General features: G+C 46.2%; 2 protein-coding genes across 5 annotated transcripts in view; one reads left to right on the forward strand and one right to left on the reverse strand.

Annotated features, from left to right (window-relative positions):
* Window positions 1–2,637: 2,637 nt before the first annotated feature.
* NFE2L1 (NFE2 like bZIP transcription factor 1) lies at window positions 2,638–16,314 on the reverse strand. 4 transcript variants are annotated; one of them, XM_056549021.1, is made up of 6 exons: window positions 16,058–16,314; window positions 12,996–13,553; window positions 7,573–7,764; window positions 7,133–7,207; window positions 6,891–7,049; window positions 2,638–5,569 (listed from the first exon to the last, which is right to left on the reverse strand). In XM_056549021.1, the coding sequence occupies exons 2-6, from the start codon at window positions 13,476–13,478 to the stop codon at window positions 4,310–4,312; spliced, it is 2,169 nt and encodes a 722-aa protein (XP_056404996.1). In that variant the 5' UTR covers window positions 13,479–13,553; window positions 16,058–16,314; the 3' UTR covers window positions 2,638–4,309. The 4 variants fall into 4 exon arrangements, with proteins under 4 accessions (XP_056404996.1, XP_056404997.1, XP_056404995.1 ...); XM_056549022.1 differs by having other exon boundaries at window positions 16,050–16,314; XM_056549020.1 differs by having other exon boundaries at window positions 15,983–16,314.
* A 186-nt stretch (window positions 16,315–16,500) lies between these two features.
* COPZ2 (COPI coat complex subunit zeta 2) overlaps window positions 16,501–17,038 on the forward strand; it is an 85,377-nt gene continuing 84,839 nt past the window's right edge. Inside the window, exon 1 of the mRNA XM_056549026.1 lies at window positions 16,501–16,644. Coding sequence (XP_056405001.1) covers window positions 16,630–16,644 — 15 coding nt within the window. The 5' untranslated portion in view covers window positions 16,501–16,629. The remainder of the gene's footprint in view (window positions 16,645–17,038) is intronic.

The following is a 17,038-nucleotide window of genomic DNA, read 5'->3' on the forward strand; positions in this document are numbered from 1 at the left end:
TAATAACCCCAAGCTTGATAACCTGTCTTGGTCCTGTAATCCTCTCATACCATTAATTATCTTTGTTGCCCTCCTCTGCATCCTCTTCAGTTTAGCCATGTCCTTTTTATATAGAGGGGCCCAGAATTGGACATAATACTCCATATGTGGTCTGACTAGTGATTTATACAGCAGCAAAGCTATGTTCATGTCTCAAGCTTCTATGCCTCTCTATACATCAAATGATTTAGTTAGCGTTGGCAGCCACTGCCTGGCACTGATTGCTAAAGTCGAGTTTACTGTCCACCAGTACCCCCAAGTCTTTATCAGTAGAAGCTTGACCTAGTGTCTTTAGCACATAATTGTACATTTTGTTTTTACAGCCCAAGTGCATAACCTCACATTTATCCACATTAAACTTCTTTTGCCATGTGTGTACCGAAGCCACCAGCTTCCCCAGATCCCTCTGTAATATTATTAATGTTATCATCCTCTTTGGTAAGCACCCTACCCAGTTTGGTGTCATCTGCAAATATAGAAATTCTACTTTGTAATCCCTCTACAAGGTCATTAACAAACATATAGAAATGAAGTGGACCCAGTACTGACCCATTATAGTACCCCACTAGTTACTGTCACCCAACCAGAGTAAGTTCCATTGATACTCACCCTCTCCTTCCTGTCACTGCCAGTTGCTAACCCATTTACATATATCCTTCTAGTCCCAGCATCCTCATTTTATGTACTAACCTTTTGTACGGCACAGCATCAAATGCTTTAGAAAAGTCCAGATACAGTCATGGCCGTAAATGTTGGCACCCCTGAATTTTTTCAAGAGACTGTAGTATTTCTCACAGAAAAGGATTGCAGTAACACGTTTTGCTATACACATTTATTCCCTTTGTGTCTATTGGAACTAAACCAAAAAAGGGAGGGGGGAAAAAGCAAATTGGACATAATGTCACACCAAACTCCAAAAATGGGCAGGACAAAATTATTGGCACCCTTTCAAAATTGTGGAAAAATAAGGATTGTTTCAAACATGTGATGTTCCTTTAAACTCACCTGGGACAAGAAACAGGTGTGGGCAATATATAAAAAAAATAAAAATCACCCCTGAAAGCAGGGGGGTGGGGGGAAAAAAGGAGAGAAGTTTACTTAGTCTTTGCATTGTGTGTCTGTGTGTGCCACATTAAGCATGGACAACAGAAAGAGGAGAAGAGAACTGTCTGATGACTTGAGAAACAAAATTGTGGAAAAATAACAATCTGAAGGTTACAAGTCCATCTCCAGAGATCTAGATTTGCCTTTGTCCACAGTGCGCAACATTATCAAGAACCCATGGCACTGTAGCTAGTCTCCCTGGGCATGGACGGAAGAGAAAAATTGATGAAAGGTGACAACGAAGGGAAGTCCGGAGGGAGGATAAGCAGCCCAAAACAAGTTCCAAAGATATTCAAGCTGTCCTGCAAGCTCAGGAAGCATCAGTGTTAGCGCGAACTTTCGACATTTAAATTAAATGAAACACTATGGCAGGAGACCAAGGCGGACCCCACTGCTGACAGACAAAAAAAAAAAAAATCAAGACTACATTTTGCCAAAATGAACTGGAGTAATCCAAAATCCCTCTGAGAAAACATCTTGTGGACAGATGAGACCAAGATAGAGCTTTTTGGTAACGCACATCATTCTACTGTTTACCGAAAGTGAGGCCTACAAAGAAAAAAAAACACAGTACCTACAGTGAAATATGGTGGAGGTTCAATGATGTTTTGGGTTGTTTTGCTGCCCCTGGCACTGGGTGCCTTGAATGTGTGCAAGGTATCATGAAATCTGAGGATTACCAACGGATTTTGGGTCGCACTGTACAGCCCAGTGTCAGAAAGCTGGGTTTGTGTCCGAGATCTTGGGTCTTCCTGCAGGAACATCAAAAAGCACACAGAAATGGATGGCAACAAAGCGCTGGAGAGTTCTGAAGTGACCAGATCTAAATCCCATTGAACACCTGTGAAGTGATCTTAAAATTGCTGTTGGGAAAATGCGCCTTCCAATAAGAGAGACCTGGAGCAGTTTGCAAAGGAAGAGTGGTCCAACATTCCGGCTGAGAGGTGTAAGAAGCTTATTGATGGTTATAGGAAGCGACTGATTTCAGTTATTTTTTTTCCAAAGGGTATGCAACCAAATATTAAGTTAAGGGTGCCAATAATTTTGTCCAGCCCATTTTTGGAGTTTGGTGTGACATTATGTCCAATTTGTTTTTTTTCATCCTTTTTTTTGGTTTGGTTCCAATACACACAAAGGGAATAAACATGTGTATAGCAAAACACGTGTTACGGCAATCCTTTTCTATGAGAAATACTTCATTTTCTTGAAAAATTTCAGGGGTGCCAACATTTACGGCCAAGACCGTATATAATATCCACAGCTGCACCCCGATCCAATCTATAACTGTCCTCCTCATAGAAGCTGATCAGATTAGTCTGACAGGACTATACATCACAGAAATTTAGTGAAAATGTTTTACATTACTTTGGTAGTATTTTTTGCAACTTTGTTTTACTGCAGAACGGACAAGGAAACAACACTGAATTTAGAATATCACAAAATCTGTTTATTTCAAATGAAAAAAAAAAAAAAAAAAAAGAAAACAATAAAAAAAAAAAAAAAGAAAAAAAAAAGTCAATACATAGTTGTACTGGTTCCAGTATGATGTATTATGGAACGTGCATAGTTATCACACTCAGCAAACTCTAAACCTAACTGATCACATGAATTTAATAGAATGAGAAGGATTCATCAACAATCCCTCAAGTAATACAATTCCCGCTAAACAGCACTGGAATCCATAGTACACACACTGTCCTGCCCACTTCACAGGATCCTCTGGATAGCGCTAGAACTGGTAAACGATCCCTCCCTGATGTAATGTGGGGACAAAGGAAAAAAAAAAAATTAAAGGCCAGGGAAACAGTGAGGGAACATAATAACCTGTGATAGAAAAGATGATAAATGAAAACATCAAGCGACCAGATTAGACCATTATTGGTGTCAATCAATACATGTGTAATTTATGTACTATGGTGACTAGATCACTCTAGGGAAGATTCTTCACAGACCCTGTGTTAATCCTACAGAGGAATCATTGGAATTATAACTAAGGACTTAAATCTATAATTAGTTGTTTACCTAAAATATTGATAAGGACTTGAGTTCAGTAACCCAAATGGTGCAGTGCTCTGGTCTCTTTACAGTGGATTTTATTATTGCTAGATGTTTTAATTTCATTGTCTTTGCTGGCATGTGTTCTCATGTTCTCCATTTCCTTGGCCTTCAATATCTTCTATTTTTTGTTTTGTCCCTCACATTACATCAGAGAGGGACCATTTTCATGGTTGGGGACACTGTACTAAGGAGGCGGGCACCCCCAAAAGGCATGGACAGAAGGTAGGTCGTAGAGTAGTTGGGCACTTGCCCCTCCCTCCTCCTTGTTAGTGTCAATTGGATGTTGATCTGTTGAAGGAATAGGAATGGTGGCATTATTTGTGTGACGTTTATATAAGTAGTGTAATAAAGGTTAGGTTTCACTTTTTTTTCTCATTGGTGGTCTAGTAACGGCAATTGATTTCATGGTACTGTTCAGTCTTTGAAGACCTTCAAACAAATTAGTCTGACTGGGTGAGGTGCTGGTGTCACTGGGTCATGCCCTGTCTGGCAGTCAGGGGCAATACAATCTGTAACTTGGGAAATTCTAAACTTAAAAATGAGAAGAAATTACCCTTAACTTGCTGTAAACAATTAAACCTTACTAGGAATAACCAAGCCCCATAAAACTAGCAGGAAATGGTTCTGCGACGATGGGCACAATGTTTTGTGAGGCTCAGATTACCTTTAACAACTTGCCAACTTTTCCCAAATCATTTAAACGCTTTGTGCCAGCTATGTGCCCACTAGGGACAGCATTCTGACACAGCTCACCCTCATGCAAGGTTCCTCTTCACTTCCCGGCAAACATAAGCCTACATTTTAGACATGGTACAAGATCAAGAGCTAAACAAAAAAAATGGTCTTTCACCCTGCCTTTGCCAGCTTCTTAAGTTTACGAGTTCAGGGCATGCTTCTGCCCTCAGGCCCGGCTGGCCTCCTCCTTATTCCTGGACAAACGGGGCCCCAACACAGACAGGACACAGTCCCTGGCCCTCAGTATGTGTAGAAATCTACCTCATCACTCACTGGGGACAGTCTTGTGTGAAAGGTTTGATACGGAGGCCTGAATGAAAGCACAGCCCACATCCCCTGTCCTGTAATATTCCTGATATCAAACACAGTTACATCACTTCCTCCGGTCCTTTCTCTCTGGCCGTCGACTTTGCTGACCCTCGGCATTGCGTGGCATGAGTACTACGTTGCCATTGCTCGTGTAGTGCAGAGCATAGTGCTGAGGAGAGTATGGACGGCCCTGTTGGTCTCTCATCTGGTTAAACACTTCCTGATAGAGGCTTTCCACTTCCTGTTTCATTCTCTGGAGTGATCTCAAGTTTTCTCCTTTTTCACGCAGCTGAGAGCTACGTTCACGGTTTAGGCGTTTCACCTCTTGTTCCAGATTCAGAATAGTGTCTAGTTTCCTCTTGCGGCAGTTCTGAGCAGCCATCTTGTTCTTTCCTCGTCTGCGAATATCACGGACTAGGCACAGTTGTGCCTCGCTGAGCTGGTATTTGGTGAGAAGCTCATTGAACTCCTCTACGGGCAGATTGATGATTTTATCATTGCTGAAAGGGATCTTCATGGCTCTAGCTCTTTGCTCATCTCGTCCAGCCTGTCTGTCTATGAATGCTGCTTGTCTTCGGCTTCCCCTCCCTGTCATAGGCAGCTGCGGCTCCTCTGGTTCCTCAGGAACCATGTTGTAGGTATGATTGTGTCCAACATGCTCAAGGAAAGGCAAGCGACTAAATCGGCTGGGGTCCTGGGAGCTCATCCTGCAGAACTTGCTGTATTCCGATTGGTAACCACTGGCTTCCTCAAGCTCCTCTGGTTCCACCATTTCAGAGTCAGAGCTGTATCCCACTGCTCCTTCCTCGGAGAATGAGGATGATGAAGAGCATGAAGAAGATGATGATGATGATGTCTCAGAACCACTAGGAGATGCTGGACTGCGATGTGAATCGAGAGACAAACCAGAATCTGAATCCAACTCTTCCTGAAGTTGAGAAGCTTGCACTTGGCTGAACCCCTCCTCGAGTGCCAAGTCCATCAGGCTAATTTCATCAAATAAAGCATCTCCCAAGATCCCGCCAAGGGGGTCCTGTACAGTGCTGCTTGAGGTGTCATTGGATGTGTTATTTAGCTGCGAGGGGAAAAGAATCCCTGTCATATTGGTAAATCCAAAAGTGGAATTGATGTCACTGGAGTTGTGAGACGACAGCTGAGGCAGCGGCGACTCTGGGATTGCAAAAGGCTCCATGGAAGGAGTAAAAAGAGACACGTTTGAAGCACAACCTTGAAGAGATGATGCATCCAGGTTCCCATTTTGCTGCAGTGATGGGTCTAGGCTCAGATATAAAGGATTCTCACTTGTACCATTAATATCCATGGGCTAAAGGAAAAAAACAATGTAAAATCAGGACCAAGAAGGAAATTTGGTTACAGTACAAACTTAAAAGGGGTTGTCCTGCCCAAGCTGACATCCAGCAAGTATTCTAAGGCCACATTCACACTACCAGAATTCCAATGCATCAGTCTCCCATTGTTTTTAATGGTTTTCTACTGCACCATGCACGCTGTCAATGGGGAGGTCACATGTTTGCCCCGGTATATCGCCAATTGATTTCAGCAGAGCCCGCTGCACACAGGTTCTTCACCCAATATCTCCGGGCAGAAGTTCTTTAGTGTGAATGGGCCCTTATTAATGAGACCCATGCATGAAACTCAACAGGACGTTGGATGTTGTCTTGGACCTCTCCTGCCCAGCAGGCATTGCGTCTCTCCAAGCCAGATGTCAGATCAAGCAGGAATGTATGCCTGGACAACCCCTTTAATAACACTATAAAAAGGGGCCTCTACTTCCCTATCAAATGCACAAATATATGAAGGACTAGAATTCCTAGTACCACCTAGGACCTAAAAAAATCTCTACTGTTATTCTGACAGTAAATGTACAACTGGGTCACATATGTTGGGCAATCCAGCATCATTTCCATCCAACACGCATGCAGTGTTTTTGATTCAGCTAAACCACGCTAGATGGTCAAAAGGTCCAGATAGGTCAAAGGTCCAGTGCCCTGAAGCTCTTTAACCAATGGGGCATCAGATGGAACGTGTATCCAAATTTTCAATCTGGGACGTTTCTGAATCAAACAAATGTGGAGCCAGTCTTACAAGTCAGGTGTCTACTGCCTTTTATAGCAGACATTTTATATAAAGACTACGTTTTATTTCATTCTTATTAAGACACAAAAAAATTGTGCCATGTTTCACCAAATGCTGTATTATGCAGGTATTTCCACATGAAAATACAGCACCTAAAAGTTGTGTGCTATAGACCCATAGGAATTCTTGTCTTTGAAATTCCTGTTTTAATGTATGTGACTTTGACTCACTTTTCGGTTGAGAAAATATAAAAAAAAATAAAAAAAAAATATGTTTTATATATATATTTTATATTTATTATTATTTTTTTTCCCCCATAGGTATCCACATTTAGATAGACCAGAACAAGAGGTAGAATATATATATATATATATATATATATATATATATATGTGTGTGTATGTGTGTGTTTATAGATATTTTTTTCCCCAAAAAATATCTGACTGTGGATCTTGTTCTGGTCTATCTAAACGTGGATACTCTTGTTGTCTTAAACCTATGGTGAATATGTTGTTATATTAGGTTTAACTTGCTGGAAAAACTAATACCTGCATATCCATGATTGACATCAGATCCTGCCATTGCTCCTCTAGATCAAGAGTCGACTCCATTTCTGGTAGAAAAGGGGACAACAGTCCATCTGTCTGATCTAAGGCCACTGGGCTTGTTTCGCGATCAAAGATACTCTGGGATTCAGGAGCTGGAAACTGCATAGAGCAGAAGTCAGACTGCAATGCTCGAGCGGTTAGAAGGAATAAAACAGAACAAAAAACAGAGGGCGACGAATTACCTCAGAAGAATCGGCAAACTGGAAAGTGTCATCCAGAAGACTCAGGCACTCTGCCAAAGACATAGCGGTCTGACCCTGTAGAAAACAGAAGCCATCAATACTGTAACAAAACAATATTGTGAAGGTGTTTTTATGGCCTCCATTATGTTTTTAGGCAACTGAAATAAGAAGAGAGGGACATTCATGTGATGGAAGATGATGCAGGAGCTACGAGAATGGAGAATCAGATGCTTAGTTTATTGGTCTCCCAACTGCAGAACTCCAGATGTTGCAAAACTACAACTCCCAGCATGCCCGGACAGCCAACGGCTGTCCGGGCATGCTGGGAGTTGTAGTTTTGCAACATTCTGGGGGAGGCCACTTATGCAGTTGAATGATTACTGGGGTTAATATGTACCATAGAATAAATAGAAAAATGTTAATATCTGGTCAACACCTACCTCCTGTGGCACATTTTCCCCAGTTTCTCCATCCACTTGCACCCTGGGCTGCAGGGATTCGCTTCCTGGGTCATCACGGAAAGAATCCCAAATATCTTCATTGTCCTTGTGTCGTCCTCTGCTCTCGAAATCTTCACGCCCGGCTCCAAGGTCAATATCCTGAAGCCATAAAATATCTATTGGATCAATTTCCTGGAACAGAAAGAAATTATGTTTTATTTTTTTCTCCAGAAACAGAGACGCGCTCGTTTACATCACGCTGTAACGCTACAATTCAATTGCTACGACGTATGGCCTGAAACTATACCGAGCCAGATATTTAAACATTTATTAAAGCGCCTGATTCAGAACGCAGCGGTACAACTTCTGCATTGAAGTAAAGCCCTCCATGTCACTGCATTGTCCCCTCAAGGGCACGGTCACAGCCCTCCAACATGTCCCCCGGGTCTTGTTCTTGTGTCAGCTGCACATGGCTGAGCACCAAACCTACACAATCTCCCTAAAGCTGGGAAAACAATAGAGACTGCAGAAATAGATCCTGCGCAGGACATTCACGTATGAACGGCAACCGAAGCAGCCGGATGCCACATTGGTATACGAGGGTGTGTAATGTTATGTCATATGACTGCTCCCCCCCCCCTCCTGTGTGACACATAAGAGCTGTGTACTACCAGCCTGTAACTACCATGTAAACAGGTTAGAAGATTGTCCCTGGTTTCACAGAACTCGGGGATCCTCTATATTGTGCAAGTGTGGACCAGGCACCTGTCACCTCTGCTCACGCTTGCCGTGTGACACGAGTAACAGCTGCTGGTTCCTTCATCACCGTGTCTTCGCCGAGAGCAGACGGCCGAGCTATACCGTCTGCCCATTCACACATGGGACCATCTAAAGATCACATAAGGTGGCACCTCGGCATGTAAACATCTACTTGCCATCATCTGATACACCATTTAAATAAGTGGTCTCCAAACTGTGAACCTCCTGCTGTTGCAAAACTACAACTCCCAGCATGCCCGGACAGCCAACGGCTGTCCGGACATGCTGGGAGTTGTAGTTTTGCAACAGCTTGAGGTCCATAGTTTGGAGACTACTGATCTTAAGGTAACCTGATCAGGAAGCGCATCCATACAACATCTGTAGATAAGAACTATGAAGAGACTCTGCCAGTGATGGTGCCCTTAAAAATCCCAATTTGTAATTTTTTTATTTTTGGCTTTTATTGTTGTGTCTGGTGGTTGGGCACTTGGGCCTTCTTAAAAGGAGTATTCTGTTTTTGTTGTTTTTCTTTCTTTCCAGCCTCTGAGCTCATGTTAGCAAGTTGTAGTATTGTGTAATATGCTTCTATTACCAGTCTGTACTGTTTTGTCCCATTTTCACACACAGGAGATACACCTAGAAGTGCTGTAGTGCATACCTTTCCCATCAATCCGTGACCTTTCCCATCAATCCGTGTGGCAGAGACAATATGTCACAGGTCACATGGTCTCTGGGGGACCACGGCTATGCTGAAGTGGGCGGGCGGATAGCAGTCCACCTATCCTCTGCAAGCATAGCTGTGCTCCCCCAGAGACCATGTGACCACAGCCATGCAATCCTGGAGACCATGTGACTTATGACCTATTTTTCCTGGCTGCACAGAATGCTGGGAAAGGTCAGACACAATGGTTAAAATAAATAAATACATTTCTTACACACCAGAACTTCTGGGTGTGGGTCCTGTGCATAAAAACAGGACAAAGCTGTTCAGAGAGGTAACAGAAGCATATTACACTGTATTATAACTTTCTATTATGGGCTCAGAAGCTGGAGATTTAAAAATAATAATAATAATAATAAGTATTATTAACAATTAATTAATTCAATAAAAAAGAAAAAAAAAATTGTGAAAACTAAACTCTAACCCTGGAGGCTAATAAGACAATGTGGTGTGGTCTGGGACAGAAATGCAGGGGGTCGGCCACGCCCCTCGTGACGTCAGGTCACGCCCCCTCGATGCAAGGAGGCGTGGTGGCGGTTACCCTCCCATAGATTTGTATTGGCTGACGCCAAGAGGGGGCGTGGCCTACCCCCGCAGCGCGCAAAGCATTTGGAACTAAAATGTTCCGAACTCAGCCGGAAGGCTGGCCATTGGAGTACCCCTTTAAGGAAAGTGCTTAAAATTCTGTGCCTCGGCCAGACTTTAACCCATTAAGGACCCAGGGCGTACAGGTACACCCTGACGTCCTGGGACTTAAGGACCCAGGGGGTACCTGTACGCCCGTGGGAATTCCGGTCCCCAAGCAGGCACCCTGTGCAAACCCAATTCGGATCAGTGATTTGCAGCAAATCCGGGTTGATCGGGTCTCTGGTGACCCGATCTCCCGGAAAATAGGGATGATCGGAGCCCGATAATCCTGAAGGATAAGAGTGAGGTGGCAGGGGTGCCACCTCCTCATATTCCCTGCGATTGGCCGGCCAGGACTGACCAGCGACTCGCAGGGTGGGGGGGCGGGTTACAGTTGAGATCCCCCGCTCTGCAAGTGCGGGCAGAGCGGAGGAAGATGTTGGCAACAGTTGCGGGGGCCAGCGTGGTGGCAGATACTTTAGAACCGGAGGCAGGCAGTGGGAAACCGGTGACCAACGGCAGGCAAGTGGAGGCAGCAGCGGCATCAGTGACAGCAGTGAAGATCGCTGTAAAGTGATCTTCACTGCTGCTTCTAGGAGTTTCAAAACTACAACTCCCAGCATGCCCAGACAGCCTTTGGCTGTCTGGGCATGCTGGGAGTTGTAGTTTTGCAACATCAGGAGGGCCACAGTTTGGAGACAACTGTGCAGTGGTCTCCAAACTGTAGCGCTCCAGATGATGCAAAACTACAATTCAAAACATGCGAAGACAGTCCACGCATGCTGGGAGTTGTAGTTCGGCAACATCTGTCCATGAAAAAATTCCGATTTTGAAAATCTTGTGAAAAATTGGAAAATTGCTGCTGAACTTTGAAGTCCTCTGATGTCTTCCAAAAGTAAAAACATGTCAACTTTATGATGCCAACATAACATAGACATATTTTATATGTCAATCAATATAGATTATTTATTTGGGATGTCAATTTTCCTTTTAAGCGGAGAGTTTCAAAGTAAAAAAAAAATGCTAAATTTTCTAATTTTTCATCAAATTTGGAAATTTTTCACCCAAAAATGATGCAAGTATCGACAAAAATTTACCACTAACAAGAGTAGAATATGTCACGAAAAAACAAACATTCTCGGAATCAGAATGAAAAGTGAAAGCATCCTAGAGTTATTAATGCTTAAAGTGACAGTGGTCAGATGTGCAAAAAAATGCTCGGGTCCTTAAAGTGAAAATGGGCTGGGTAGAAGAGGCATACGAGTGCCCTGAAGAAGTAGTAGTAGTGGTGGTGCCAGTGTTTAGTACCCTAGGTTCCCTCCAAGCTTAGCAACATGATCTTGGGGATCTAGACAAGTGTTTCCCAACAAGTACGCCTCCAGCTCAGGTGTCCGGGCATGCTGGGAGTTGTAGTTTTGCCACAGCTGGAGGCACAATGCTTGGGAAACACTGCTCTAGAATTTAGTAATATGCTTTGCTATTTGCATCAGGCACGTATTATACCAACTGTACAAATATAAATCCATATGAATCATGTGAGGCGTTTGTTGTGTAACATGGCAGCTAATGCCACACATGTGCTCCCCAGATCAAGTGCCACTCTAATCCCTGTCTGAACACGGAGGATGGCAGTATTTCACGGCAGGGTTCTTGAGTTATGTCTACATTGTGGCATAAACGGGTAAAACCTCAGAACCAAAATATACATGGGCCACAATGTTGCTCTACCGTGTAATATGATCTGTGCACATACTGTACGGGCACCACAGCGAGACTCCTACAAACATTTGCCTTGCCCACATTAGATCAGATGCTCTTGGCACTGCAGCAAGGTAAGGTGACCCTATTCCCGTCTGCATTGCAGACTACTCCCGTCTCACATGTCAAAGAGCAGCAGAACAACAGCCCCCACCCTCCCCGTCAAATCCTGTGTAAACAAATCAGTACACAAGTCCAGGCATGTGACGGCACTGTATGGGGTATAGCCGTGCCGTGATCCTGTGCCACTCTCTCAACCAAGAGACTGGCACTGGATATATATTGATATTTGTGTGTACCTAATATAGAAAAAATCTGATCAGGGAGAGGGAAGGTAAACAACACTCTTACCTTTCTGCTGCTGGTATAACAGAGCTCTGGTCCTCTCTGTCCGATGACATGATGTCACACGGCCACCTAGCCAATCAGTAGTTGAGACGGAACACCGCTGCAGTCACTGATTGGATGAGTGGGTGCGTGTCGTCACGTCCCCAAACCTGGAAGCGCCAAACAGTGGGGGTGGAGCTCCGTTATACCGGCGGCGACAAGGAAGGTAAGAGAGGTTTATATTTTTCCCTCCTTCCCCCTAAGCTGGTCAGATTGTAAAGAGAAACCTCTTTAAAGGGGGTTATCCAGGAAAAAAAAGTTTTTATATATATCAACTGGCTCCAGAAAGTTAAACAGATTTGTAAATTACTTCTATTTAAAAAACATAATCCTTCCAGTACTTATGAGCTGCTGAAGTTGAGTTGTTCTTTTCTGTCTAAGTGCTCTCTGATGACACGTGTCTCGGGAACTGTCCAGAGTAGAAGCAGATCCCCATAGCAAACCTCTTCTACTCTGTGCAGTTCCAGAGACAAGCAGAGATGTCAGCAGAGAGCACTGTTGCCAACTCAACTTCAACAGCTGATAATTATTGGAAGGATTAAGATTTTTTTAATAGAAGTAATTTATAAATCTGTTTAACTTTGTTGAGCCAGTTGATATAAAAAAATAAAATGAAAAAATAAAAAAAAAGTTTTTTTCCTGGAATACCCCTTTAAAGGAGTAGTCCAGTGGTGAACCCAGTGGTGAACAACTTATCCCCTATCCTAAGGATAGGGGATAAGTTTGAGATCGCGGGGGGACCGACCGCTGGGGCCCCCTGCGATCTCCTGTACGGGGTCCCGACAGCCCGCAGGAAGGGGGCGTGTCGACCTCCGCACGAAGCGGCAGCCGACACGCCCCCTCAATACAACTCTATGGCAGAGCCGAAGCGCTGCCTTCGGCAATCTCCGGCTCTGCCATAGCGATGTATTGAGGGGGCGTGTCGGACGCCGCTTCGTGCGGAGGTCGACACCCCCTATCTGGCCGGAGAGCCTGGCCCCCGTACAGAGAGACCGCAGGGGGCCCCAGCGGTCGGACCCCCCGCAATCTCAAACTTATCCCCTATCCTTAGGATAGGGGGATAAGGATTTCACCACTGGACTACCCCTTTAACTTTGTTAAAATCCACAAAAGGCAATGGCGGACTTATGTACCAGGTACGACAGCATCTCAGTTTCTGGAAGTCTCTTACCTCCTTGTTTAGTTCTGAGATTTCCGATGGTGCGGTCGCTCCCAGCTCCTCAGTACCACGTCCCTGTTCTGTCTCTCTGTTGTCTGATGGCGGAAGCTCCTGAGGGCCTTCAGGGGATAGGCTGGAACCAGTCTGGGCGCTGGACACTGAGCCCTCCGCCTCCCTGTGCACTAGCCAGGTATCGAGTTCTGTGCTGGGCACTTGCAGTCTGTCAAGGGCGCGCATGCGGCTTAACAGTCTGCGGGTGGTAAAAAACTGGTCTAAGTCCACACTCTTGGGGTGCACTCCGTAGCCATCTGTGGTGCCGCGGAGGCTGTGGAACTGGGTCTGGGTATAGGCTGAAGTAGGCCCCAGGATGATCTCATGCAGAGGGGGCAGGTGAGAGGGCAGATAGGAGTCCAAGTCCACGCGCACACCCATGAGGCTCAACAGAATGGTGAACTGGATAAGACCCTCCGTCAGATACTTCTTCAAAGACAGCATGTCTGGGAGCCCCAGGGAAGAAGGGACCCCCAACACTCACACTTTCCCGTTCACAGAAGTATACCAACGTTTCTCCTACAAAAAAAATGAAGGGAACAGATACTTGTTAATGGATTCATGAAGCTAAGGCAATGTTTCCCAAGCAGGGTGCCTCCAGCTGTTGCAAAACTACAACTCCCAGCATGCCCGGACAGCCGAAGGCTGTCCGGGCATGCTGGGAGTTGTAGTTTTGCAACAGCTGGAGGCACCCTGGCTGGGAAAAACTGACCTAAGGGAAGCAGAAAATGTTTGCACAGCCATCTAGAATTACAAGAGCATTGCATCATATCAGTATTATGTAAGCCCAGGAAACTAGACTGTTTTCATAAGAAACCTCCTTCACCCTGGCAGTGGCTGACCTACATCTATCACACGTGGCCGTGGTCAGACAGGACTATCCGGTCTGCACACAGTAACCATAATAGAGAATAAACAAGAACACTCGAGAGATTTAGGGCTAATCCAACCGTACAGAAGCCTGTCTACTGTCACCTATGTACCCCAGCAATCTGCAACTGTCTAAGCATGATGGGAATTGTAGTCTGCAAGAGATTTACAGACATTGGCTGAAGAAAAGGGAAGAGAAGATACTTCTGATCCCTTACAGAACATTGAGGGCATTTGGACTAAAATTCAACACCAGGGATTTCCAACCACTACAACTCCCAGCATGCCCAGGCAGCCTGGTTGGGAAACAGTGGTCTGGACATGAGCTACCCCTTTGCTTGGTATAATGGAAGCTGTAGTTTTCTAAATGTTGGTCCATTGCTTTTTAATACGCACAGGATCTATTTACCCCGCTGTTGCAGACGACAACTCTTTTTATGTCCTGTCGTCAGCCCACATCTCAAAATTTTGGAAAACTACGACTCCCATCATGTGCCAATAGCCTCCATCCCTCCAGATGCTACAAATCTACAACTTCAAGGTGGGGATTTGTCTGTCGGGGCATGCTGGGAGTTGTAGTTTTGCAACAGCTAGAGAGGTGAGGGCTCTCCGGGGATGATGGGAGTTGTTTGTGTTACAGTATAGTCCAGTGTTTCCCAACCAGGGTGCCTCCAGCTGTTGCAAAACTACAACTCCCAGCAGCTCCCGGCATGCTGGGAGTTGTAGTTTTGCAACAGCTGGAGGCACCCTGGTTGGGAAACACTGGTATAGTCTTTCAGGGTGTTGGGGCAGGTAGGGTCAGATCACAGAGACATTTAAAGGAGCAGGAAACCCAAATCCTATACAACAGATCCGCACTCATATATGGTAGAAATGTGTGTAGAGCAGCTGGGGGGCCCCTCTCAGGAGAAGTAATGATCATTGGGGGTCTGGGATCTGAGGGGCCCCTCTCAGGAGAAGTAGTGGTCATTGGGGGGGCTGGGATATGGGGGGCCCGCTCAGGAGAAGTAGTGGTCATTGGGGGGGCTGGGATATGGGGGGCCCGCTCAGGAGAAGTAGTGATCATAGGGGATCTGGGGGGGCCCTCTGGAGAGGTAGTGATCATTGGGGGGGGGGGCCCTCTCAGGAGAAGTAGTGATCATTGGGGGGGGGGGGGCTGGGATCTGGGGGGCCCCTCTCAGGAGAAGTAGTGATTATTGGGGGGGCTGGGATCTGGGGGGCCCCCTCTCAGGAGAAGTAGTGATCATTGTGGGGACTGGGATCTGGGGGCCCTCTCAGGAGAAGTAGTGATCATTGGGGGGCTGGGATCTGGGGGGCCCCTCTCAGGAGAAGTAGTGATCATTGGGGGGGACTGGGATCTGGGGGGCCCCTCAGAAGAAGTAGTGATCATTGGGGGGGCTGGGATCTGGGGGGGCCTCAGGAGAAGTAGTGATCATTAGGGGGCTGGGATCTGGGGGGGGGCACCTCTCAGGAGAAGTAGTGATCATTGGGGGGGCTGGGATCTGGGGGGCCCTCTCAGGAGAAGTAGTGATCATTGGGGGGCTGGGATCTGTGGGGCCCTCTCAGGAGAAGTAGTGATCATTGGGGGGCTGGGATCTGGGGGGCCCTCTCAGGAGAAGTAGTGGTCATGGGGGGGGGGGGGGGGCTGGGATCTGGGGAGGCTTTCTATTAAGAACCTTACTGACAAACAACATAGTCTCTCCACCCACGGGCTGATAACAGATCCTCCGGTATATTAACCCCTTTACAAATGTCGCACGTGCCTCCACAGCCTGCGACTTTCCCCGCTCCCATCTAACGCCCACACGCTCAGTTTCCTAATAGTCCATAAATATATCCGCCACCCCCGTATACCGCGGGCTGTACACCGGCCTCCCCCTCGTCTACCTGGGTCGCTCTCACACACGCTGAAAGGTGTCCCCGCTGCATGCGCTCTTCTCCTTCCTCGTGTATCCGCCGCCCCTGTACCCGCTGCCCCGAATACCACTTCCGCATCACCCGGCAAAACATAGAACTCTGCTATCCACCAATCACAGCCGGGCTCCACCACTGCTATACAAGTGGGGGCGGGGTCATACCGTAAGCAGCCAATCACTGAAGAGCACGGCGAGAGGCGACCAATGGAAAGAGAGGACGAAAGCGCACCACTTAACTGTCACTGACAGCTCGGCGGCAAATCACGCGCCACAGCGCCCAACATGCCAGAGTGACGTCACTGACAGGCTGCCCGCTCCGCCTATCAGCTGTCAGCAGCGCTTTCGGCTCTTTTTTCGCCCCGCTCTGTCTCCCGGACTGACAGACCGCGGCGCCTCCGCTCAATTGTGGAGCGCCGCCGCTGGTTTGGCCACACCGGAGAGTCAGAGCGGTGGGAGAGAACGTGCACAGGCCCTCACAGTGACTTGCAAAAAAAATATTGCGTCTGACGTAAGACGTTCTGGAAGTTTCGGTGCGTGTGACGTCATTTCGTAAACAGGATTTGCGTTACGTCATGGCGTACGAGAGGGTTGGGTGTGGGTGTCAAGGGGAGGGGGGCGGAGTTAAGTTACTGGAAGTTTCATCATACCTCGACCGTTGCTAGGGGCGTGGCGTGTAAACGCGTACACAACCCCAAGGCGGTTTGAGTGGGCGTGTTCGGCAGTAGGCGGGGCTCACTTTCGCAGGGAAAAAAAAAATAAAAAAATTAAAGGGACTTCCGGCTAAATCCGCGATCTTGCTGTTCTTATCCATGGAGAGTTTACCGGTACCGGAAGATGACTAACCGGGGACATCACTGTCACTAATGTGCATGGGGTTGCTGGGAGTTTTAGTTTCGCCACACTTGGAGAGTAGTGGTGGAACAGTCCAGTGTTTCCTTACCAGGGTACCTCCAGCTGTTGCAAAACTACAACTCCCAGCATGCCCGGACAGCCAAAGGCTGTCCGGGCATGCCGGGAGTTGTAGTTTTGAAACAGCTGGAAGCACCCTGGTTGGGAAACACTAGGGCTGTACTAATCCATAGAAGAACAAAAACCCCTCAGACTGTGTGGGCCAGATTTACTCAACTAAATGCCAATACTTTATGTAGTGTTTTTTATTTTTAATTTACCTTTTTTTTTGCTGTTTTAGCATGTTTTCATTTTTAAATTTTTTTACAT

The sequence above is a fragment of the Hyla sarda genome, chromosome 12 (assembly GCF_029499605.1).
Source record: "Hyla sarda isolate aHylSar1 chromosome 12, aHylSar1.hap1, whole genome shotgun sequence".
NCBI classification, from domain to species: domain Eukaryota; kingdom Metazoa; phylum Chordata; class Amphibia; order Anura; family Hylidae; genus Hyla; species Hyla sarda.